The sequence below is a fragment of the Canis lupus genome, chromosome 2 (genome assembly GCF_048164855.1).
Source record: "Canis lupus baileyi chromosome 2, mCanLup2.hap1, whole genome shotgun sequence".
In the NCBI taxonomy this organism is placed as follows: domain Eukaryota; kingdom Metazoa; phylum Chordata; class Mammalia; order Carnivora; family Canidae; genus Canis; species Canis lupus.
The window spans coordinates 67,965,684-67,990,983 of record NC_132839.1 but is presented as its reverse complement, the minus strand read 5'-3'; the positions used below and the strand labels follow the sequence as shown (position 1 = coordinate 67,990,983).

At 44.8% G+C, this 25,300-nt stretch overlaps 1 protein-coding gene and 2 long non-coding RNA genes across 9 annotated transcripts in view; 2 read left to right on the top strand and 1 right to left on the bottom strand.

Moving 5' to 3' along the window:
• Positions 1-7,383, bottom strand: part of BOD1L1 (biorientation of chromosomes in cell division 1 like 1) — a 54,780-nt gene extending 47,397 nt beyond the window's left edge. The window contains exons 1-2 of one of the 2 annotated variants that reach the window (XM_072805977.1): positions 7,120-7,383; positions 1,999-2,123 (exon numbers count right to left, since the gene is read on the bottom strand). In XM_072805977.1, coding sequence (XP_072662078.1) covers positions 1,999-2,123; positions 7,120-7,368 — 374 coding nt within the window. In that variant the 5' untranslated portion in view covers positions 7,369-7,383. Of the gene's footprint in view, positions 1-1,998; positions 2,124-6,748; positions 6,882-7,119 lie in introns of those variants that run through there. The other variant, XM_072805987.1, reaches the window with a different exon arrangement.
• Positions 1,869-3,739, top strand: LOC140621105 (uncharacterized). Of its 3 annotated transcripts, none has more exons than XR_012020829.1 (3): positions 1,869-1,956; positions 2,239-2,608; positions 3,405-3,739. It is a non-coding gene; the product is annotated as an uncharacterized lncRNA (long non-coding RNA). The 3 variants fall into 3 exon arrangements; XR_012020838.1 differs by lacking the exon at positions 1,869-1,956 and adding an exon at positions 1,965-2,045 and having other exon boundaries at positions 2,239-2,367; XR_012020833.1 differs by lacking the exon at positions 1,869-1,956 and adding an exon at positions 1,965-2,045.
• A 272-nt stretch (positions 7,384-7,655) lies between the features above and the next one.
• Positions 7,656-25,300, top strand: part of LOC140621092 (uncharacterized) — a 419,551-nt gene continuing 401,906 nt past the window's right edge. For all 4 annotated transcript variants that reach the window (XR_012020815.1, XR_012020814.1, XR_012020822.1 and 1 more), the window contains exon 1: positions 7,656-7,940. This is a non-coding gene — a long non-coding RNA (uncharacterized lncRNA). The remainder of the gene's footprint in view (positions 7,941-25,300) is intronic.

Genomic DNA, 25,300 nt, shown 5'->3' with positions numbered 1-25,300 from the left:
CTGTGTGAAAAATTGTTTTGAAATTGTGTTTATAGGGGTTAGTCCCTCCCTATACCAGTAGTTGGACACGACTAAATACTGTAGCGTCTTTAAGGAAGCCTGAAAATGTTATAAACAGTAACATATAACTTTACTAATGGAATTTAAATGAGAGAATATTTTATTTAGAAATAAATAACATGGCTAGAAAAAAATTGACAGATGTCCCAAGTAGAGCAATGACTAAATTCTCCAAGAGAACACCTTTCCTTCCAAAACATTTCTAGAAGTCAGTTCCGCATCCGCCACATAGTAACTGCTGGTAGTCACAAGAACCCATTAATGATGGGGTACAGCAACCCCTCACCAAACAAGATTCTGTGAAAATAACTTTTATTGGTGCTCTAAGAATTGTTAAGTGCTTGATTTTACAAGGACAAGAAACTAATAAATGACTGCTTCTCTCCTCTGTAGATTTTGTATGCTAAGCAGTAAATCAGCCTTCCAATTTAGTATCTTAACATATGAAAAAAAAGAATGCACCCCCCCCAACCCCTGAAAAAAACGGTTTTTAAAGCAATATAATCATTTGTGACAAGGGTGAAAGCACTCAGTAATTAGGAGTACTCTGTAGAAGTAGGGGGTGTGCATGACATTGTTGGTAGGCTTCCAGACCCAGTGTCCCCCACCCTCCCACCCTCCCTCCCCCCCTTGCTATTATGGCTACTGTTCTGAAAACCCAGAGAGTAGTTACCCCTAGGTTTGTTTCCCCACACCCAACAGACCTCTACTGCCTCAGGTTTTCAGGAAAGGCTTTGGTTTTTCTCAGTCTTACAATGCAATCCTCCCTGGCAACTTTTCATCTCTCCTGGGCTTTTTAAAAGGTTCCTCAAACATCCTTTAAAATGTAGACTTTAAACCTATTGTTAAATTTCCCCCTTCTCAGGTGGTAGGAGACAGTCTGAGCCCCCAGGCTCCCAGTTTCTAGGATTACCTGGGGCTAAATGGCTCTTTGAACCAGAGTATGCAGTTCTTTTTGTGGAGTTTCCTGCAGGTACAACTATCAGTGAAGTATGCACACTATAGGCTGGCAAGGTTCCTACGGGAGAAGAGGGTATGAAGAGGTGGCAGGCAGAAAATGGATTTGCTCAACAGTGTAAAAGTCACATTTCATTCTAAAAGATGGGCTTGAACGAAAATATCTGTCAAGAGAGGAAGACTAGGCACTCTTTAAATAACAGGCACCCCTTCAGCTGGGAGGGTGAAGCAGAGATCCAGTGTCAAGGTCTTCTTGTCTTGGCAAATATTTATATTCAAGAACAAGATAGTATTGTAAATCTGCTTTTTTGGGAACAAATATGGTGGGGTTTTTTTAGGTCCCTCTAAACATTTCAGCTCTTTTCATTCTCTTTATCTTATGTTTACTCAAAAGTGGCTCTGACAGGTCCCAACACACTTTCCTTTTTTTTTTTTTTTTCCCCATAGCATCACTAAAAAGCAGAGTTAAAAGTCATAGTTAAGTGCCAAAAAAAGTGGTGGTGGTGGGTGTATTAGAAGATAGAAGACACAGCCTCAAATCAGATCAGAGGAAATTATTTTAATTGCAATAATCTAGAATATCTTTTTTTGTCAAAGAGCAAGAAAAAAGCCTGATTTCTTAGGGTTAAGAAAATGGTTGTGAATGAACTATAGAAGATATTCCGGCACTTATCATCTATTAATATTCTACCCTATGGTTTTTTGTTTTGTTTTAAGTCACATTGTCATCCTTTCCTTCAGGTATTTCCACAGGTCTACAGGAGAAAATCAGACTAAAATTTATGGGGGAATGTGAAGTGAATTTTAGAATTCACTTTAGAATTCTAAAATTTAGAATTTTAGAGCTCACTCTAAAATTATACTGTAACATATATAAAGCGGCCAACCAAACTTGACAAAACATCATCAGACTTCCATGTAACGTCTCTGCCTTCCAGGGTAGGTAGACATTGTCAAGCTAGCCTCCAGGCTGAGACTTACTTGAGCACTTGCTGTCTAATGTTGTTTCGGAGCTGGTTCTTATTGAGGTGGGGACTCCAAGTATGAGTTGCCAAGTGGTTCGCAACAAAGTTGTCAACACGTTGCCTCAGGTTCTGATAGGCAGGCTGGAGAGGAAAAAAAAAAAAAAAACAAATGTTAAAAATCTCCAATGTTATACAATATCAATATTTACAGCCTCAGGAATTTGAGAATCTTTAACAGTGTTAATTTTTTTTTTAGATTACAGTATCAATGTGGCGACTAAGTTTCTCAGCTTAGGACCATGCCACTTCAGGACAACTGAAGACATTCAACTGCTACTTATTTTGTCTAAGACACAATGTTTGGAGATGTAAAGAACACAAAGAAGTAAGACATCCCTCTTATTTATATACAAGGGACTAGAAAATAAGACAGATATTAGTGTTAGCTGATTTGGAGCAAAGAAAAGGAGAGGAGTAGAGGAATTAAGTCTTCATTGAGAACAAGGCATTTGAGTTGGACCTTCAAGGTTTCCCCAACACAGAGCTGGTAATTGGAAAGGTGGGCCTTGCACATACAGCCAACAATAGAAGCAAAGACCAACTGGACGAGAAAACGTGGAGGTCAGGTGAGTTTGGAGGCCTTCAATTTGTTTGGAGAAGAGAATATAAAAAAGGAGCGATATGAGGCTGGAGACAGCTTGGGGGCGGGGTTTGAAGGGCTTCGGGTACCACAAGACTGGGATTAGGGGGTTTAGAACTGGAACCCACTGCACACAAGCAGAGTGAAATGTGATAGCTGAATTTTCTGATAATTAATCTTCTGATAGAGGGTAAAGAGACACAAAATATACTTAGGAAAGGATGCAAGAACTCCAGTGATGAAGGTCTATATTAGGGTGGTAGAAATGGGCTGAAAGGCATGGAACCAAGAGAAGTTATAGAGGGCCAACACTAGAACTAGGCACTAAATTTGATGTAAGGTAGTTGGGAATGATTTTGTCCCCTCCACCCCAGGGGACATTAGATGATGTCTGGAGACGTTTTTGGTTGTCAAACCTCAGGGAGCTGCTACTGGTATCTCGTGGGTAGAGGGTAGAGATGCTGCCGAATAGCCTAGAGTGCAGAGGGTAACCCAGAACAACAAAGAACCATCCAGCCAAAAACGTCATCAGTGCTGAAGGTGAGGACCCCTAAGGTAAGGGGAGCAGGAGAGAAGACACAGATTGTGTCACTTCTTAAAAGGAAGGAGTATTTGACCACTCCAGCAGGACTGCATACTCCATTCAGAGAGGCTCCTCTCACCGACCCCCCCCCCTCCCCCGCCCTCCAACTCATGTTCTTTCAATCTACCCGGTCTGCAAAGAGGGTGGAGGGCAGGGGGGCCACTCCTATCTTACCTTCTATCACTTTCTCCTTCACCAGATTCTGCCTCAGTCCTTCCACACTGACTGGTCTCTACTTTGAATGCTCAGCTCCATATAGCTAGATGGCTCCTTCAGGTCCTTCAGTGATGGCTCAAGTATCACCTTACTGAAATCTTCCCCGGAAAACTTACTGAACACAAATCAGCAACCCTTTCTACCCTCACCCTGCATTATTTATTCCATAGAACCTATGACACATTACTTCCTGCCTGTTTTTCTCTGCTGGGATGCAACTCCATAACAGCAGGGAGGTTTTGTTCACTGCAATATCCTGGCATCTAACACAGTGCCTGGTACATATTTGTTGGGTGAATAAATATATATGCTCTTTGATATTCCTTTCAAATTTAAAAAGAAAAAGGCAATAATCACAGTGACTAGAAGCCATTTGTAACTGAGAAAGTATCCAAAAATCGGCCTCTGTTACCTGGGGAGAAAGGCTGGTGAGCTCCCTGCCTGGGACAGAATGATGGGCCTCTCTTGATCTTCCCTCTCCACTCTCCAGTGTGACCTCAGAACAAAAGGGTCAGAATAGCCTTGTAATCTCTCCGCTTGCTCCAGGAATCTGGGAACTAGTAATCTATATAGCAGAGGAGCCTCAGCAGTAGTTAGATCTTGATGTCCAAGGCTCCAATTCTTTGATAGAAGGCTGATTTGGTCTGCTATGGTCATTCCTCTCTTGGTTGGTTAAGGACCATCAATGACCCCAGGATAGTTTGGAGGGTTTTACAGTCTTGTGGAGTGGCAGCAGACTTTGGTTATTTCTCATCTTGCTTTAAACACACAGGACTGGATGACAGTTTTGCTCTTGGAAAGCACCTGATAGGTATTAAATGTCTTGATTTTTAAATATGCATGTGACTGACACTCTAGTTACTGCTACGACCCTATACAGTATATACTGCAGGTCAGAGTTTGACATAAAGCAGGTCAGTCTTCAGGGTGTCAATTATCAAAAGCACCATACCACAAGTTGTCTCAATTATAAGGTGTTCTTACAGCTGAGACTCAACAGTTCCATTAAAGTGATGCTCCTTTGCATGAGGGAATCTTATGTCTATTCTGGCCCATTCATCACATTAAGAGGATGTTGAGCTCATATGGAAAAAAAAAAAAAAAAAAAAACTTGGCTTCTGTATGTTTTCTGAGACTTTCAAACTTGTCTTTTTTTTTTTATTTAAATAAGGAAAGGGAGTATAAGATGCTACAAAATAAGAACAAATACTTTAAATTAAAATCTACATGATTGTAAAGCTACAGAAGAGGAAGACAATCATGGGAGAAAGCAGCAAGATAATCAACCAGAAACATCAGGCACAGAGGTAGAAAGACAAAGGGAAAAAGAGGGGAGGCATCAGGAGTGAAGAAAGAGACATGAGAGGTGAGGAAAGAATTTCCACCATACCCAGGCTTCCTCTTCTGCCAGGGAAGGGCTATCATTTCAGTTCTACTCTTCTCTAGTTTCAAACATTAAAACAAGGGACCTTATTCTGCGGCCACTGAACTCCTTGAAACTATATACTAGGTTGAGCCATGTGTAATTGATTATAGTAAACCATTTCTGAATTTTAAAGACTGTATTTTAATGTGTACATGTCCGTTTTTCTTAGGAGATTGTAAAGGCAACTGTGCTTCCTTCCTTCCCACCAATAAAGGTTTTAAGACTCCACTTTGAGAGGATGTGGCAGGGACATTACCAACAGGCAACAATAACATTTAGTGGCAACAAGATGAAGAAAAAGTTGAGCCTTAGATATTGTAGTGCCTCCATCAGCATATTTAAGTTTCCAATGTGGGTACACAAAGACAAAATACAGACAGGTCTCTAAGTTTCTGAGAACAGCAAAATGAGATCTCTGCTTGCTCGATACAAATAACCAGCTTTGGGTAACATCTACCTGGACTTGTCTGATCTCCCATTAAGGAAAAAAAAGGCGGGGGGGGGGGGGACAATTGGCATTATTTTCAAAAAGATGGCTGTGCATATTCCCTAAAACAAAGAGGGTAAACTATATACTTCCTACATAGAAAAACATCCCCAAGCATACTGAATTCTCTGTGGTGTTAAAACCCCAACACTGTAAACAGGTGCCCTTCTACCAGGTCTACCAGGTGGACCGGGGGTATCCCCAGACTGCCCAGACGGTTTTCCCCAGAGGAGACAGCAGAATTGCGTGCAGTTCTCATTCAATCCTGGTGAACTTTGCATCTCCCGAGGAAGAATCTGTGGAATCTGCAAATGCTCTTTTCTCAAAGACATGGGGTTTCCTCAGAGAGGCTGAATGTGGGACGCCCGGGTGGCTCAGGGGTTGATCCTCTGCCTGCAGCCCAGGGCGTGCTCCTGGAGACCCGGGATCGAGTCCCGCGGCGGGCTCCCCGCATGGAGCCTGCTTCTCCCTCTGCCTGTGTCTCTGCCTCTCTCTCTCCTCTCTGTGTATTCTCATGAATAAATAAATAAAATCTTTAAAAAAAGAAAAAAAGAAAAGAAAAAAGAAAGGCTGAATGTGGGGCAGCCCGTGGCTCAGCGGTTTAGCGCCGCCTGCAGCCCAGGGCGTGATCCTGGAGACACTGGATCGAGTCCCGCGTCGGGCTCCCTGCACGGAGCCTGCTTCTCCCCCTGCCTGTGTCTCTGCCTCTCTCTGTGTGTCTCTCATTAAGAAATAAATAAAATCTTAAAAAAAAAAAAAAAAGAAAGTCTGAATGTCTTTCAGACTTTTCAAAGTCTGAGAAAATCTTCATCCTATCAAAACCCCAATCCGAAGGATCCAACCAGATATAAGCCCAAACCTCCAATTTTGCTTCCAACTGAAGCCTCCTGCCTCAAGCGGCTTCCCGAACTCCAGACTCCTTTCCCCATCCGGCCGCTCCCTCCTGGGGTCCTCTGCTCCTTCTCTGCGGGACCGGCTAAGGGTACCCCATTCCTGCTACCTCCGCTTTCACTCTGACATTTGGCACAAAGTCCTTCCCCTCGGAGCCCCTCTTCCCACGCGAGGAAGCGCCCGGCGGACTCTCCCCTTCCCCGCCGCCGTGCACCACGCACTCCCGGGCCGCATCCTTCCACTTCCATCTCTGCGGCCACCTGTCCTCCATCCTCTCCCCACCGGAGGGCTCGGCGGGCCGCACCCCAGCCCCCCGTCCCCCCCGTCACCTCGGAGCAGCGACCGGACCTGACCCAGCTCACCCGGGCCGTCTTCGGCGGGAACAGGGGTCCCGGCCCTCCCAGGCCACCTGACCCCAGCGCCCCCCCCCCCCGGCCCCCCGGTGTCCGGCAACGCGCACTGCAAACAGGTGGATACGCTGTCACTCAACGGTTTCTGCAAAGGACGCAGACGGGGCTCTTACCGCCCGGGAATCCTCGGGAGGACCCGGAGTCACTTGGATGCAAAGTAAGCCGCGAAAAGGCATCACCGGAGCCGGAGCCGGAGCCCGTTAGTGTTTGCAGGCGCGTCTCCCTGCCGTGCGCTACGCCCCAGGCGCGGAGGCGGCGCCGCACCCAGCGGACGCGGGCCCCGGCGGTTAAACGGCCGGACGGCGGCGAATGAATGAGCGCGGCGAGCCTCGCACCGCACCCGGCGCCCGGGGGCCGGCGGCCGCTCGCGCAGGAACCGAGCGCGGATGCCGGCGGGGCCCGAGGAGCCGGCCCCGGGCCCCCCGCCGCGCGCCCGCAGCCCCCGCGGCCCCCGCGGCCCCCGCAGCCCCCGCGCGCGCCGCACCTTGGTGTCCACGTCGGCCAGGCAGTCCCGGCGGAACTGGTCGAAGAGCCCCTGGCTCTTGAGGTGGTTCACGATCATGGCCACGAGCTGCGGGTCCCCGGCGCCGGCCCCCGCGCCCCCCGCCGCGCCCGCGCCCGCGCCCGCGCCCGGGCCAGTCCCGGGGCCCGGCGGCGGCGGCGGCGGCTGCGGCTGCGGCGGCGGCGGCGGCGGCGCCGGAGGGGGCGGCTGCGGCTGCGGGTTGGTGGCCATGGAGGCCTGGGCCGGGGAAGGCGCGGGCCCGGGCGGGCGGGCGCTCCGGGGAGGCGGCGACTGCACCGGTCCCGCCGCCTGAGGGAAGCCAACGGGATGTTGTGACGGAACCAGCGGATCCCGAGCAACCCCGGAAGTGAAAGGGAACCAGGGGAAGAGAGGAAAAGGCGGCGACACCACCAAGGAAGGTGCGGCGACGGGGGCCGCGAGGGGCCAGTTCCGGCCGCCCGCGGGCGCCCTCGCGAGGCCCGGCTGCGGCGGCGGCACAGGCGGCGGCGGCACAGGCGGCGCAACGGAGCGCACCGCAGGGGGCCGGGGCCCAAAGGCGCGGTCCAGGAGTCCGGGGTGGTCGGGCGTGGAGCCACGCGACTCCTCGGGCCGGGTGCCGGCTGGGCGCCCGCGGGGACTGGCCCGGCGCCACGCGCGGTGGCAAGTAGGCCTGAGGCTCTTGCTCCCGCTTCACGGAGCAGCCGAGGTCCACACTCGTTTATAATGCCAACCGCGGGCGCAGCTGCCTGTCCGAGCTGGCCTGTCCGTTTCCCGCGTCACAGGCCCCGCTTGCTTCCGAGCAGGTAACTCCGAGCAGGTAGCTCCGAGCAGGTGGCTCCGAGCAGGTGGCCCCGGGCAGGTGGCTACGGGCAGGTGGCTACGGGCAGGTAGCTCCGAGCAGGTAGCTCCGAGCAGGTAGCTCCGAGCAGGTAGCTCCGAGCAGGTGGCCCGAGCAGGTGGCTACGGGCAGGTAGCTCCCAGCAGGTAACTCCGAGCAGGTGGCCCCGAGCAGGTGGCTACGGGCAGGTGGCTCCGAGCAGGTAACTCCGAGCAGGTAGCTCCGAGCAGGTGGCCCGAGCCGATGGCTACGGGCAGGTAGCTCCCAGCAGGTAACTCCGAGCAGGTGGCCCCGAGCAGGTGGCTACGGGCAGGTGGCTCCGAGCAGGTAACTCCGAGCAGGTAGCTCCGAGCAGGTGGCCCGAGCCGATGGCTACGGGCAGGTAGCTCCCAGCAGGTAACTCCGAGCAGGTAGCCCCAGGCAGGTAGCCCCTAGCAGGTAGCCGCTAGCAGGTGGCTCCGAGCAGGTGGTTGCAGGGGCCTCCCGTCCGTGTCCCCCCCCCCACCCCGCGTTCCCGTGGGCGTTGGCGCTTGCTCTCCCGAGTGTGCCTGCGGCTTTTAGTTCTGAGGGTCCCCCCCGCCCCCATCACTCTGATGGTAACAGGTGACGCGGATTCGCCTCGCACTCGGGCCCAGGCAGGGCGCTCAGGCTGCAGAACAAGAATGACCTAGTCTTGGTACTGTCCGCAATTTGCAAATCAGGAAGCTAAAGCCCCGAGACCCTTATTATTATTATTTTTTAAGATTTTTATTTATTCATAAGAGACACAGGGAGAGAGAGAGAAGCAGGCTCCATGGACCCGGGATCACGCCCTGAGCCAAAGGCAGCCGGTCACCACTGAGCCACCCAGGTGGTGCCCTGAGACCTTTAGTAAAAATGCCAAAGTTTATAGTAGGGACAGCAAGACAATCCCCTGATTCTGGACTGAGGTTTTGTTTTTTTTTTGTTTTTGTTGTGTTTTGTTTTGTTTTTTGAATTACTGTTCTTACAATGTGCAAGTAAAATAAGTAGTGTAATATTTTCGTAATTCTTTAGTCAAATGTAAAGTTTATTGGAAAATGCATCTTGGCGAATCGGATGTTGTTGCTTTTACAAATTTATATGTCTGTGGATGAATATGTCCTATTGGTGGAAAAAGAAAGGCTGAGCACCTCCTCCTCCTCCTCCTCCTCCTCCTCCCCCCCCCCCTCCTCCTCTAGTTGTATGCCCTGAGAAGCTGCATTCATATAAACAGACTTTTTCAGTTTCTGGGACACATAACAAATAGACTTTATTAAAGTATCAAATGACTATAAATTAGATTTTTTTTTCTTTCTTCAATGAGATGTACCTTTTTAAACCTGATATACTCAAAAGTTTGGAGAAAATTGGGATGCCTGGGTGGCTCAGCGTTTTAGCACCTGCTTTCAGCCCAGGGCATGCATGATCCTGGAGACACGGGATCGAATCCCACGTCGAGCTCCCTACATGGAGCCTGCTTCTCCCTCTGCCTGTGTCTCTGCCTCTCTCTGTGTGGCTCTCATGAATAAATAAATAAAATCTTTAAATAAATAAAATAGGGCAGCCCCGGTGGCTCAGCGGTTTACTGCCGCCTTCAGCCCAGGGCATGATCCTGGGGTCCAGGATTGAGTCCTGCATGGAGCCTGCTTCTCCCTCTGCCTGTGTCTCTGCCTCTCTCTCTCTCTCTCTCCCCACCGTGTCTCTCATGAATAAATGAATAAAAAAATCTTTAAAAAGTTTGGAGAAAATCTAGACATTGTACATTGTCATAAATGGTTTTAGATACATTGCTTTTTAAAATTTTGTTTCCTTAACCGATTATTCAGTTTTGTTTTTGTCAAAACTTTGCAGATAATGATACAGCTCATTCAGGTTGAAACTTTGTCAAGCATGGAAAATGTTTGTCATATACCCTAATTAACAGAGCCTGTTTTCATGTCAAACTAGCCAAATTGGATTTACTTTCCATGAGAAACAGTTTGGCTTCATTGTTTCATCTTCTTTTTTTTTTTTTTTTTTAAGATTTTATTTATTTATTCATAGACACACAGAGAGAGGCAGAGACACAGGGAGAAGCAGGCTCCATGCAGGGAGCCTGATGCGGGACTCGATCCCAGGTCTCCAAGATCACACCCCAGGCTGCAGGCAGCGCCAAACCGCCGCGCCACCAGGGCTGCCTGGCTTAATTGTTTCAATTCAAATAAAGTGTCATGCCTTTTGAGGATTCTAATGAAGACTGCAGAGAGAAAAAGTGATGGAATGAATCTTAAAAGATTATTACTAAAAGCAATGAAGATTAAAATAGTGTAAGACACAATTGTTTTATCCATTTTCAAAATTAGTACTGAAAATAAGATGCAAATTTGATGTTTCCCTTAATTATCAACAATGCAATACAATATGTTGCTGAATAATCGTTATTCATTTGCTAAGCGTGTAGAAAGACATGGCATTTATTTAGTATATATGGGTGCATGTATCATTTATTTAGCTTTTGGGGAATAACTAAGAATCATCCATAAAAATTCAGCAAAACTCCATAAATTTAATTAGGAAGAGTGATCAAACTTTTAAAAAATACGTTGAAACAATAAGACATTTGCTGCTAAAAAATAAACTGGTCCAGTGGCTGGTAAGTTTTTTGTTTTAGGGTCCTGGGTGGCTTAGTGGTCTGCCTTCAGCTCAGGTCATGATCTCAGGGTCCTGGGATCCAGTTCAGGCTCCCTGCTCTGCAGGGTGTCTGCTTCTCCCTCTCCCCATGCCCCTCCCCCCTACTCATGCTCCTGTGTTCGATGATCTCTCTCAAATAAACAAAATCTTAAAAAATTTTTGTTTTGTAAACAACATATAGAAAATCCTAAATATTTTCTAAAATGTAGTAAGATGAGGGCAGCCCCAGTGGCTCAGCGGTTTAGCGCCGCCTTCAGTCCAGGGCGTGATCCTGGAGACCTGGGATCGAGTTCCATGTCGGGCTCCCTGCATGGAGCCTGCTTCTCCCTCTGCCTGTGTCTCTGCCTCTCTCTTTGTGTCTCTCATGAATAATTAAATAAAATCTTAAAAAAAAAATGTAGTAAGATGAGAAGTGATCGTAATTTAAATAGATGATTCACAAGTGATATTATAAAATGTGTGTTAACTGTCTTACTGCACATTGAATTTAAAAGAAATAACAATATTTGTATCCATGGGTTCAAGTTACACTGGGTACATATATAGTAGATACAGTATAACTTGAACAGTTTGGCAGCCTTATAAAATAAGCTGGTTACATTGAACAGAATGAGGGGCACTGATCTGTACTGTTCAAAGATACTGTTCTTTACTCTTCAAGACAAGTCCTAGAGAGGAGTATTTTGAATAACTGAAGGGGAAATGGCATATATTTAAATTTAAAAAATTATTTTAAGCAGTCATCATTTCTTACCCATGACTTCTTTGATCTCTCCTGTGACTTTCTTTAGAAACAGTAATTTTGGCAATAGTGTGAGGTCTTGAAAAAAAAATTGCCATTGTTCCCCAATCCCATCGTCTGTGCCTGAATTCAGAACATTCTGACAAGAACCAAATACTTATCTCTCTGAAGGTGATTGACCTCTCATTTTGTTTCTAAAGTCTGATGCTAAGGTGATGGTTAACAAACTTCATTAATACTTTGGGAATGAAGGGAATGATACAATATGTTGCTAAATTTATATTATTTGTTATAATAATATAAATTGTTGTCAGTTATAACTTACTGATAGTCATTTGTACCCTTGGACACCATACTCCTGCCAAGTATCTGGCCCCTGTGATGTCCTCTCTTCTATAGACCAGCCTGCCTCACCCCTACCCCATCCTCTAAACCCAGTCTCTGTGGTTGATCCAGTGAAGGTCAACCATTGGTTTTGTAATAGGACTATCTCCTAACCCGCATCTACTGATTGGGCAGGATCATTTCCTTTCCCTCACCTCCCCAGGTCTTCCCCACCCAAAACCAGGCCTGAGGCCTTGCCTTTCATAATCAAAAGACTGACCAATATAATTTCCTAAATGGCCCTCCATCAACTGCAAAGCCCAGGTGAAACCTTGAAAGTTCATGTTTTCAATGACAATAGAACATATTTTTAGGTGGGGTTCAAGCACCTATTAAGGTTTTGTGAGGTTGTGTGGGAGAGAAGTATTATTTGCCTTTCCACAGCATACTCCATGCTCTCAGGTTTCCCTCTATTTCTGTTGCAGTATAAAGTCACCAGTACAGGTAGAGATAGTGGTTAGTCAGAGCATTATAAAATGTGAATGTGAGAAGGGGGGATTGATTGCTTTTTCTCTTGAAAGAACTTGAAAGAATTGCAACTTGCTCTGAGGTCAGGACAAAGGTAGGGTGGCACAGGGGGATGGTAGGTTAGAGGGGGAGAGGAGTGGTTCCACAGCAACATTTGGCAGACACTGGAAACCTCATTCCTTGCCAGTCTGGAAGCTTAAGAGTAGAGGTGCTTTGGAAATGGTGGCTGTATGAGCGCATGTTACCTGGAAGAGCTGCAGAATTCAAGAAGGCAGCTGAGACCTAGCTGATAGGAAAATGGATGATGGAGACTGGGACAGCAAGATTGTAGGAGTGGCAGCAAAGAACCAGGATTGGACTACATAATAAGCCCCTGGTATATTGGGGCAAGAACTCCAGAGGTGGAGAGAAATCAGGAGGGGGGCAGGGAAGGGATGCTTTCCTATGAAGTGGGATATCAGTCACCATAGTTATTCATACTTTATGCAATGGGAGAGTCCTAGTGTGGGTAATCTGGAAGATTAGCTGTGGTTCTCAAACTTTAGCACGTGTCAGAAATCTCCTGGAGGGCTGGTCAACACACAGTGCCGGCTGCTTGCCCAGGGTCTGATTTGGTAGGTCTGGGACAGGGCCTGATACTTTGTGTTTTCAACAAATGTTGGGTCACCATCTGAGAAATAACAGATTAGACAAGCCACACCCCACAGGCCTAATCTGGTTTACCTGTCTTTAAATATTCATGGAACATAGCCATGCCCATTGCGTTTGCTTTGTGTCCATTGTCTGGCTGCTTTGGCTGCAAGTTGTATGGTTGGCAAAGGTGAGACAAATTACCATATGGCCCTTTATAGAAAAGGTTTGCCAACAGTTGGGCAGAAAGGCAGCAAAGGTGTGGTTGTGAGACTTTCCAGTTGTATTCATGAACTGCCATTCACTAGATAACAAGTTGATTCCCTGAACAGAGGAGATAATGCCTAATTCACAGGGTAGCCAAGTCACATAAATGACAGTGGTTTGTAATATGCAGCCCAGATAAAGTGAATCATTACAAATGGGTAGACTTTGTGGGGTGCCTCTGTGGCCCAGTCAGTTAAGTATCTGTCTCTGGATTTCAGCGCAGGTCATGATCTCAAGGTGGTGAGGCCGAGCCCCACATCTGAGATTCTCTCCTGCCTCTCCTCCTTGAGTTCTCTCTAAAATAAGTAAGTAAGTAAATAAATAAATATAAAGCCTTAAAAAAAAAAAGAATGGGTGGAATTTGGCAAGAGAGAAACGAAAAGCTCTGTAAGTTAAGGAAAGATCAGGCTATAAAGGAAGAGGTTCAGAGTGTGCCACAAATGAGATTATAATCAAGGTAGAAAACCAGGTCTTTAGTATGGCACTGGGTACATACTATGTGTATAGGGAATGTTTATTATGGGATATTTATTTCATTTCTTTTAGAAATACTCTGTGATGTAGCCCATCAATTAACATTAAACTGTCCGTTAAGATACATGCAGATTTGGTACTTTGTAAAGAAATTGCTCTTGGCCTTGGGGGAGGGAGGTAATGGGTATAGCAAGATAGAAGTCTAAAATATGAATTTTCTCATCTATGTTTGGGGAACCCTGATAGCCATTTATCTTTCCTTTAAGTGATTGCCTTTTCGTCATATTTTTTCCATGCTTTCTAGTTTGAACACTTTTTTTTTTTTTTTTTTTCATAAGAAGATATTCCTTTGGGGTGCCTGGGTAGCTCAGTCGATTAAGCATCTGCCTTTAGCCTGGGTCATGCTCCTAGATTCCTTATATGGAGCACTACAGTGGGCTCCTTGCTCAGCGGGGAGTATGCTTCTCCCTCTCCCCTCTGCTCCTCCTCCTGAGTTAGGGACAAACAGGGCTAGGCAGGACTAGGTAGGGGACCACTGAAACAGGCTCACAAAAATCCCCAAAATGCTGAGGTACGGAAACCAGAGATAAGGGAACAAGCCAGACCACCCTGCCCTAAGGTGTAGGTGGAGGTGTCTTGTTATAACAGCGGTGTATAACCAACAAAAAATCATCAGACTCTAAAAAGGAAGTAAGCCATTAAAGATGTTATCACTAGTCCTTATTCAATGGCGATATCAACAGGTGTGTTAAAAGGATTTAGTTCCCTGAATAGGCTCTCAATAAAAGACCAACCCTACAAGCCCCAGTGGCAACCTTGTCGGGACCCCTCTCGCTTCTGAGGGCTTTCTCCGTATCTTTATTTAATAAACTTCTATCCTTTTACTCACTGTCCATAGTCTGTGAGATTCATTCTTCAACTGTGAGACAAGAACCTAGCTCTCCCATATCACCCCTGCTCATGTGTGCGTGCACGCTTGCTCTCTCTCTCTCTCACTGTCTCAAATAAAATCTTAAGGATATTCCTTTAATGCAGGTAACGTCACTTTTTTTCCATATTTGTTTTTAAAAGACTTAAACATGTAATTATAGCAATCAGATGAACAAAAGTAAGATTGATTGATGATTGATTGATTTGACAGAGAACAAGTAGGCAGAGTGGCAGGTAGAAGGAGAAGCAGGTTTCGAACAGGGAGCCCTGATTTGGGGCTCGATCCCAGATCCTTAAATCATGACCTGAGTTGAAGACAGGTGTTTAACTGACTGAGCCACCTAGGCGCCCCTCAAAAGTAAGATTATAAACTTGAGTAGCCAGTGTCTATTAATGTTATTGAGTTACTGGCTATTTTGACAATTGGAGTGACTTTATAACAGATGTGCTTATAAAGATGGAAAGGAGCCCTGCATTTTTAAGGGTCTTCATGAAGATTGTCTTTATTTTAAAAATAGCTTTAGTAGCACTGGGTGTTATTCTGTATGTTGGTAAATTGAACACCAATAAAAAATAAATTTATTATTAAAAAAATAGCTTTAGTGTGTGTATATGTTTCTTGAATATTCTAGATGGTAGATGCCACCCTGAAAACTAAATCACACCTCAAGAAGGAAATTAGGAAAGATAGAAGTAAAAGGAAGACCCATAGAATTTATGTGATATTATCTGAATGCCTAAATCCAATCCAGGTCAAGGTAGAATCTAGGTAGAAATTCTGAGGAGGAGAAAATAGTGATTATAAGCAAGAAATTACATACATAAATAATGGGAATATTCTACCTCTGAGTAGGGAATATTTCCAGAGGGGAGATGGCTGACAGGCATCCATGAAAAGGCGGGATCAAAGTGTCTAGAATTGACACTATCTCTAGGGAGAGGAAATGTTTGCTATGTAGGGCCAGAAGAATTTTCCCTTGTTCCCTGCTAGGTTATTTGGCTGGTCAAACTGATGTAGGAAACAAAGGCAGAAGGAACATTATTAAATTTCCTTACTACTCACAGCCACTGAAAAGTCCTTGAAACAGGCAGAATGACCTTCCTCTAGGGACTCAAGTGCCTCAATGTTACTACTTTGCTAAGGGCAAAAGGCAATCTTAGCCTGATCCCCAGGATTCTGTAAGTCTACTTTAACATATAAAAATTCCTTTAGAAATACCCACCATTTGCTTCGATGTGGATGGAACTGGAGGGTATTATGCTGAGTGAAATAAGTCAGTCGGAGAAGGACAAACATTATATGGTCTCATTTATTTGGGGAATATAAAAAATAGTGAAAAGGAATAAAGGGGAAAGGAGAAAAAATGAGTGGGAAATATCAGGGAGGGAGACAGAACATGAGAGACTCCTAACTCTGGGAAATGAACTAGGGGTGGTGGAAGGGGAGGTGGGAGGGGGTGGGGGTGACTAGATGATGGGCACTGAGGGGGGCACTTGATGGGATGAGCACTGGGTGTTATTCTATATGTTGGCAAATTGAACACCAATAAAAAATAAATTTATAAAAAAATAAATAAAATAAAAAAAAAAAAGAAATTTCCTTTATCTCTACCCCCCCAAGATACGTATTGGCAGTCATTCCCCAAGGCTATGGCCCACTGCTATACATCTGAAGGGTCTCATTAGACCCCTTTTATTAGACAGTAATAAATGACCTTTTCCTGATAACAGCTAGGCCCCCTCAAGGTCCTGGAAACCTTGCTTCCAAATTCCTTAGAGACTTCTGCTAACCCCTAGCCCTGTCCTAACTTGAAAGTATATAATAGACCAATCCTCAAGACCCGGATGCAGGGCAGCCTGGTGGCTCAGCAGTTTAGCACTGCCTTTGGCCCAGGATGTGATTCTGGAGACCCGGGGATCAAGTCCCATGTCAGGCTCCCTGCATGGGGCCTGCTTCTCCCTCTGCCTGTGTCTCTGCCTCTCTTTGTGTCTCTCATGAATAAATAAATAAAATCTTAAAAAAAAAAAAAAAAAGACCCTGATGCAGAAAGAGCTGCAACATTCTGGTCCTGTCCCCCTTCTTGAATAAAATCACCTTTTGCACCAAAGATGTCTCAGAATTCTTTCTTGGCCTTTGGCTTTGAACCCTAACATCTTTTCCTACGTCAAAACAACTAAATGGACATGAGATTGATTTAACAGGAGAAAAAGAAATGTAATTCTGTACGTACAGGAGAATCTGAAGAGCAGCCAGGTAACAGAGGCTTATATAACATGCTAGCTAACAAAAGGCGCAAGGGTCTGGGGATACCAAGGGAAGGAAGGCTATTCACAGGAAGGTGAGAGACATTTGGAGGCCAAAGCTTGCCAGTCTCAGCAGATAAGCTTCGTAGGTAAGAAGGGATCTTCTAGCCCCCTTCTTCAGCTGCCACTAAGATGCTCAGTCCTTCAGAAGAAGCTAAGGCCATGTTGGGGTGAGGCCCTCCTTCACGAGTGACTAGCATAGTGCCTGGCAGCTCTACCAAGCAGTCACCTATTTGGCCTCCCATCCCTCAGCACGACTGCATCCACTCATCCACTCATCCCTTAATCTGCAAGACAATGAGGATCATTGGCCCCAGTAAAGATCAGTGGCCCCAGTAAAGCAGCCCAGTGTAAATGTTGAAGTTTTCTGGCCAGGCTTGTTTGCAATGGCCCTGGCCAATGTCAACATCCGGGAACCTCAGCAGCCTCAGCAGTGTAGGAGCTGGTGGGCCTCCCAAGCAGCTGGTGCTGCTCCAGCGGGAGCTCCTGTCCCCTCCACCACTGCCACCCCAGCTGAGGAGAAGAAACTGGAAGGAAAGGAAGAAGAGTCTGAGGAGTCTGATGATGACACGGGCTTTGCTCTTTCTGACTGAACCTCTTTTGTAACATGTGTAATAAAAGGCTGAACTTTTTAAAAAAAGTGTCTTCTGATAACAGTCCTCTTCTTGTTACAGGCTCCCATTCCTGGGTAAACTTCGCTGAGGTGAAGTTAAAGAGCTTTTCCTGAATCTGCTGTATTTTTTATAGAGAATTTTATTTATTTATTTGACAGGGAGAAAGAGAGAATGCACAAGCAGGGGGAGGGGCCGAGGGAGAGGGAGAAGCAGGCTCCCTACTGAGTGGGCTCAATCTAGGGATACAGGACATGAGGACCATAACCTGAAATGAAGGCAGATGTTTTACCTACTGAGCCACCCAAGCACCCCATGCTGGGTTTTGATTACTTTTAGTTTAAAATAATCTTCATACCAAAGTGGCATATTTTGGAGATACTTGTTCTGAACCCCTTTAGCTATTAGGAGTCAGCCATAAAGGTCAATTAGATGATCATAGTTGTTCCTCTTAGGACTCTGTGAACATTAGATAGCATATTTGGCTTCACATTTGGATTTTTTTTTTTTAATATTTTATTTATTTACTCATGAGAGACACCGAGAGAGAGGCAGAGACATAGGTAGAGGGAGAAGCAGGCTCCGTGCAAGGAGCCCAATGTAGGACTCCATCCCAGACCCCCGGGATCACGCCCTGAACCAAAGGCAGAAGTTCAACCTTTGAGCCACCCAGGTGTCCCTTCACATTTGGATTTTACTCTAGGAAGGAAAGCTGGTGTTCAGCACACAGAGGAAGCTTTCTACTCGGTGGTTTCTCCCTATGAATACTTTTAAGTTTTTATTTTAATTCCTGTCCCGTGAATGATTTTTATGCATAAAACTATACGAGCTTGGTTAATGTTAAACTATCTGGATTCAGATCCATTCTTTGTGTCCTGCTATTCACCTTCTGACCTTGCAAGACTCAAGGCTGGATCCACACTGTGGTGAACCAACTGAGCCATTGTTGTGGGGCTCAGTCTGGGTGGCCAGCTGGTCTATCTCAGGTCACATCCAATTTTATTGGCCAATTTTATTGGCTTTAAATTCAAATGGCACCAATACACTGGTGACTCATGTTCTTTGTAGACAATGAGGAAAATATAGAGGTTTATGGACAACAGCTAACAATCTAAGGTTAAGCCCTTGATCTGAGCTGAACCAATTAGAACCGTCCTTGGGACTTTTGACGGTAATTGGTATCTCTATCTCTGGTGTAGTAGTAAACCACCAGATCCTCTGCCACATGAACAGAGCCAGTCTGGGAGGAAAAAAAAAAATCTGCCAATCCACAGAGTGAAGCACAGACAAAAGATGGACAGCGAAGGCTCTTCCTCCATTTCACATATTCCCATAGCCCAGTTACTTGTCCTATCACTATTTGATTATGTGAAACAAATTCTAAAAAAAAAAAAAAAAAAAATCCTAACTCTGGGAGCTATACACAACTGATGAATTATTGAACAATAATCCATAATAATAATAATACATCTGAAACTAATGATGTACTATATGTTGGCTAATTGAATTTAAATTTAAAAAATCCTAACTGATGAAAGTCCTGTTTTGTTTGTTTGTTTGTTTTAAGATTTTATTTATTTATTCATGAGAGACACACACACAGAGAAGCAGAGACACAGGCAAAGGGAGAAGCAGGCCCCCCATATGAAGCCCAATGTGAGACTCAATCCTGGGCCCCGGGATCACAACTGAGCTGAAGGCAGATGCTCAACCACTGAGCCACCCAGGTGTCCTGAAAGTCCTGTTGTTTAACATGGAATGTGCCTTGCTATGGTTATGGGATGGAACTAAAATGAGAAGCGTTGGTGAAAAGTGGTGGCAGATGCACAGGAACCTAATGAACACCAACATTCATTAGTGTTCACCCCTTTGTAAACTGCCTTGGCCTGACACTTGCTCCTAATTGATGCTGACGTGTCACAGGGTCAATATGAATATTATATTCTTCAAGCCCGATGAACTGTTCTTTTCCTAAGTACCTCGGTTACTCAGGGAGGCCATGGATTGGGTGGCAGCAACTCTTTAAGTGCAAGGAACTCTCTTGCTACAAAGATTTGACTCGAGAACGATTTCCATGGAGTTGAACCACATGCCTCAAGAGATATTATTGTTAGGTGGAAAAAGACAAGACAAATGCTAGCTTCTTGAAAGAAAATTGGATAAAATATCCATCAGTAATGTATTTTGGCAATGAATAATAAACCAAAGATTGTGCTCCTCTGGATTTAAGCCAGGAATTTGTTTGAATGTTTTGTACACTCTTTCTGTGAGAAAGGTGAGTGAGATCACATTAACAGGTGAGATTCAGGTAACCATTTAAAAAATAATAAAAGTCGGGGCATCTGGGTGGCTCAGTGGTTGGGCGTCTGCCTTTGGCTCAAGGGTCCTAGGATCGAGTTGCACATCGGGCTCCCCACAGGGAGCCTGCTTCTCCCTCTGCCTATGTCTCTGCCTCTCTCTCTGTGTCTCTCATGAGTAAATAAATAAAATCCTAAAAATAAATAAATATTAAATCTTGAGTAGCTGGAGCCGGGGTGCCTTGGTGGCTTAGTCAATTGAGTGTCATCCAACTCCTAATTGAGGCTCAGGGCTTGATCTCAGGGACATGAGAATGTGCCCCTCATTGGGCTCTGTGCTGGGCATGGAGTCTTCTTGAGGTTTCTCTCCCTCTTCCTCTGCACCACCCCGCTGCCCTTTCTTAAAAAAAAAAAAAAAAAAAAAAAGAAAAGCCTGAGTAGTTATCGGGATTCTTTTTGATTAAACGTGTAAACTTGAATTTCTATTATTTTAGGTTATTGGAAATCTATACTTTGATGTGATAAATATGTTGAACAAGTTACAGTAATGGCTAAACAGTGAGTTTTGCAATAAAGAAAGCATTTGTGTTGTTCCTCAAATCCAGACATTTCAACAAGAAAGGAAGAGAGAAAAAAGTGCATTTTTATTTATATATTCACATTTTCTCTTAATAGACAGCTGAATGGATGTTCTCTGCTATCTTGTTGGTCCCATGTAGATTTGCCTAAGCTGGGAAGCCCAGTGGCCATGAGCCCCATTCTCAGGGGGCCAAAGTGCTCATGGTAAAGACAAAACATGCTTTGCAGGCACATACAATACACAGTTTTTAAGCTTTAATTTAAATTATAATACATATTTGAAATAAAATAAGTATCATAGGATCATGTAAAAATGAGGGGAAAATGGAAGAAGATGAATGGTTTATATGTGGAAGAGGCTGGGGTGAGCCAAGTTGATCCGTGAAGCACTCCATAGGAAGGCAGCCTTGAACTTGGTTGTGAAAGAGATGATGGACACTGGATATGCAGGGGGTGTGGAAGGCATAAGTAAGTAAGCTAGCTTAATTTTCAAGGTCAGACATGGAGAAAACATAGTCATACAAATATTGACATACTCATCCTGAAGTGAGTATTTTTCTTAATTTTGATTTACATAAAATAGTGGATAGCCCTTTGACTAATGAATGCAGAGGAACTAACTTAAGTCTAAAGCAAAAGGAAATTTATTCCCATTTCCTAACAGTATAATATATAAAACAGATTATGTGAGTGAAGAAGTTTATTTTTACAGGCACGACTATAAAGGGGTAGAGTTTGAGGGCTTTGGAGGAACAACTGGGTTTTCATTTTAGTTTTGCTGTTTCCTAGATGTGACTGTGGGCAAATTGCTCCACCTCTCTGAGCCCTGTTTTCATATTTGTTAAATACAGAAAATAATAGATCAACCATAGGGATTGGGAGAAGATATGATTGAGATCATTCATTCCACAAGTGTGTTTTGGGCTCCTACTACATGTCAGGAAATGTTCTAGATGTCGGAGAGAAAGCAGGTAAGCCAGATAGACAAACCTTTGTGATAACAGTGCTTCTATCTGGTAGAATTAGCTGGTCAACAAATAAATGTATGAATAACATACCAGACAGAGATAAGTGCCCTACAGAAGATTAAGTAGATCCATATGATAGAGGGTGAGGGGATAGCAGCTTGCAGGTTAGGGAGGGTCTTTCTCAGATCTGAAGGCCTTGGGAATCCAGCCATGAGAAAATGAAGAGATGCAGTCCTGGCAGAGAGAACAGCTAGTGTGAAAGTCCTGAGGCAGGAATCAGCTTTATTGTATTTGAGGACCAGAAATAAGGTCATTGCAGCTGGAGGATTGGGCAAGGGGTAAGGGGGTAGCAGATTGAATCAGATCATGTAGGGCTCTGACATCAAGATTAGGAAATGGGGATCCCTGGGTGGCGCAGCAGTTTGGCGCCTGCCTTTGGCCCAGGGCGTGATCCTGGAGACCCAGGATCGAATCCCATGTCGGGCTCTTGGTGCATGGAGCCTGCTTCTCCCTCTGCCTATGTCTCTGCCTCTCTCTCTCTGTGACTATCATAAATAAATAAAAATGTTAAAAAAAAAAGAAAAAAAAAGATTAGGAAATATATTTTGTCTTAAAGGCAAGGAGAAAGCTCTAGAGAATTTTAAGCTGGTGAATGATGTGATTTCATAATGGATGCTCACCAGTGGTCCTGGCACAGGATAAACATTCAGTATATGTTAACTGCTGTTAGCACTTCTTTTAATCCTCACATCAACCCAATGTGATGGTTACCATGAAAGGAAATCACTCCAAATCTGATCCGGGGCAGAACTTTATGGGCAGATGTGATTTTCAGCTCCTTTGGGAAGGATCTAGCCTACCTGATAAAGCACTGGTATTTTTTTCTGATGGACTTTAATGCAATTTAGTCTTCTGGTAAGTTAGATTGACTCCATTCTGATAACTCTTGTTCTTTAGATGCACCCAATAACTTTTAACTGAATATTCAAAGATACAATGCTTTTTTAAGCCTGATGCTATCCTAATAATCTATAAACCACACATTCATCTTTTAAACCTCCATTTGAGTAGTGTTCATTAAATCACGTTTGTTTTTCTCCACAAAGAAAATCTTTGAACTAGTTTTTTTGAAGTCTTATCCTTTGCCAATAACTTGAAATAAATGTGGATAAATGTTTACACTCATTCATGATCCCTAGTTACCATACTCCATTTTCCTTCTTTTTTTTTTTTAAAGTTTTATTTATTTCAGAGAGAGAGAGAGAGGGAGCGATAGAGAGAGAGAGAGAGAGAGAGAGAGAGAGAGAATGAGTGGGGGAGGGGCAGAGGGTGAGGAAGCCGGAAAGAATCTTAAGCAGACTCCTTGCTGAGGGTGGAGCCCCACGCAGGGCTTGGTTTCAGGACCCCAAGACCATTACCTCAGGCAAAATCAAGAGTCAACTGCTCAACCGACTGAACCACCCAGGCACCGCTACTGTTCTCCTTTTTCTTTTATGGAATTCCCATTATTATCTGTTTAAATTTATATTAATTTTCTTTTTTTTTAATTTTATTTATTCATGAGACACACACACACACACACACACACACACACACACACACACATACACACACAGGCAGAGACACAGGCAGAGGGAAAATCAGGCTCCATGTAGGAAGTCTGACATGGGACTCGATCCTGGGACTCCAGGATCACACCCTGGGCCAAAAGCAGCACTAAACTGCTGAGCCACCCAGGCTGCCCTATATTAATTTTCAAAGACTAATATGCTGTAATTCACTGTGACCTCCTCTCCTCTCTTCCCCACCTATGTATATATATAAAACACATTATGCGTTTATGGACACAGAAAGAGAGAAACAGGAGAAAGAGGAGAAAGAGTCCATGTATATATAGAATACATGTATATACACATGTGTGGTTCATCTCCATTCTCACTTGGCTTTTGCATTTTTAAAGGTTCTAATTTGTTCTTTCATTAATTGAACCCAATCTTGACGTGGACGTTTTTCCCAGTTGGCTTCATGAAACCTATTCTTCTGGTCTAGGATGTCACTAACTTGAGTTTTCAGTCCATAGAACCCAGAGCTTTCATTCATTAGCTTTCTGTGTGTGATGCCAACCTCACAACCAGATTGTGTGGATCTGCCAAAATGAAGGAAATTACACATTAGCCCTTGTGAGAAGAAATCTGAATGAGATCACTGAGGGAGGCCCAAACAATTTGGAATATTTGGGACTGGGGGATGGGGGAAGTCCCTACTTCTAACTACCAAATATTACTTTCTTAGAATGGAATTGATTCCATAGGTGTAGTGGAGCCAGTTCAAACCAGTCTGTGTTACATTTTCAGGAAATTTGTGAAGTAGTTGATGCCAAGTTGGTAGCCTGAAATTGGCCACAGTGGGAGTACTTATACCACAGAAATTGGAAAATGCCACAAATGAGGGGTCCCCCCCAACAGAGCTAGTTTTTAAATACTTATCAGTACATTACTCCAGCGCCCCTCAGGTTCACATGTTTTTCCTGCCCAGTTACAGACCAAGGAGGGGACGTGGAAAGACAGTGGCACAGTTTCCAGGACAGGTTTTTGGCTGGCATTCTTTTTCCTGCTTGCATTTTTCCCCATCACACACTCTGCCAAGAGTTCTGCGGTCAAATGGACCCCTTATTCCTAATAGCAAATGAGGGTCTCTCTCATTCCCCTACCTCCCTTCCCGCCTCAGCATTGAATCCTAGCTCATCACGACTTGCTCTGTGACTTGAGCTGGTCAATTACTCACATCTCTAGGACTGTCGCCTCATCACTATAGAGAATACTAGAATACTGTAATTCCCATGGTTTGTGTGTGTATGTATGTGGTTGACAGGGGTGGGTAGTGAAGGGTGTCCATGAAAGGCTTTGCTTAGAACTTGGTGCATTGTCAGTTTTCAATAAATGATAGCTCTGATGAAATTCTAAATGAAGCTCTAATTTAAATTCACCATGTATTCACAGACAGTCAGAGGGATCCTGCCCTGGAAGTGCTGGCAAAGCACTAGTTGCCAGAGGCCCTGCATCCCTGGTGATGTCTGAAGGCCCAGAACCAGGCTGGCTTGCACGATTTCTCCCACAGGGTGGCAGTCTCTGTCTGTCTCTGCCCCATGCAGCTGGGAGCCCCGCCGCAGGTGTGATTCCCTTGTATTCCAAGCCACACCAACCACATAGTTTTTCCCTTGCTTCTGTGCCTGCCTCCAGTGATACCTCAAGTACTTCAAGCTTGACAGCATTTCCAGCTCCGTTTCCAAGAAATGGGGATTAAGAAACCTATCTTGAAATGTGTTGATTTGGCCAGGATGCCTTCGCATTGATACGCAGGAGTATTTTGTGTCAGGGTGCAAAATCCTCCTTTTACTCACGGCAAGGATGTTTTTTTTTTTTTTTTTTTTTTTTTTTGGCAAGGATGTTTTTAACAGGTAGGACGCTGAAGGGTTGGAGGGTGTTTCTGTTTTATTTTGTCTGTCTTGGTTCCTTTTTTATTTCATTTTCCAGAGTCAGGAAGTCAACATGATAGAGTAAGAGCAATGTGGGGTCAGCAATCAGACAGACCTAGACGTGACATTTGATTCTGCTGTGACTGGGGCTACTCATCTGAATTTCTAGCCCCTAGCTTCCTAATCCTTAAAATGGGAGCCCCCCACCCCCACCCCTGCGCCCATCTATTCATCTATCTAGAGTTAGTCCAATGCTTCACAACCTGGCCACACATTAGATTTACCTAGGGAGCTTTTCAAAAATTATCGATTCCTTGGCTCCACTCCAACAGACTGATTCAATTGGACTGGGTTTCAACCCCAACATCAGTTTGTTTTAGAAGCTCCCTGGATAATTCTGTGAGTAGTGAGGGTTAAGCATTGCTGAGATCGTCTTAGGAAGACTCTCTACGCCTCAGCTGGTCCATATACTCACAACCTGGAAGTCCCTGGACCTCAACAGCACACATAAACACAACATGGTCTC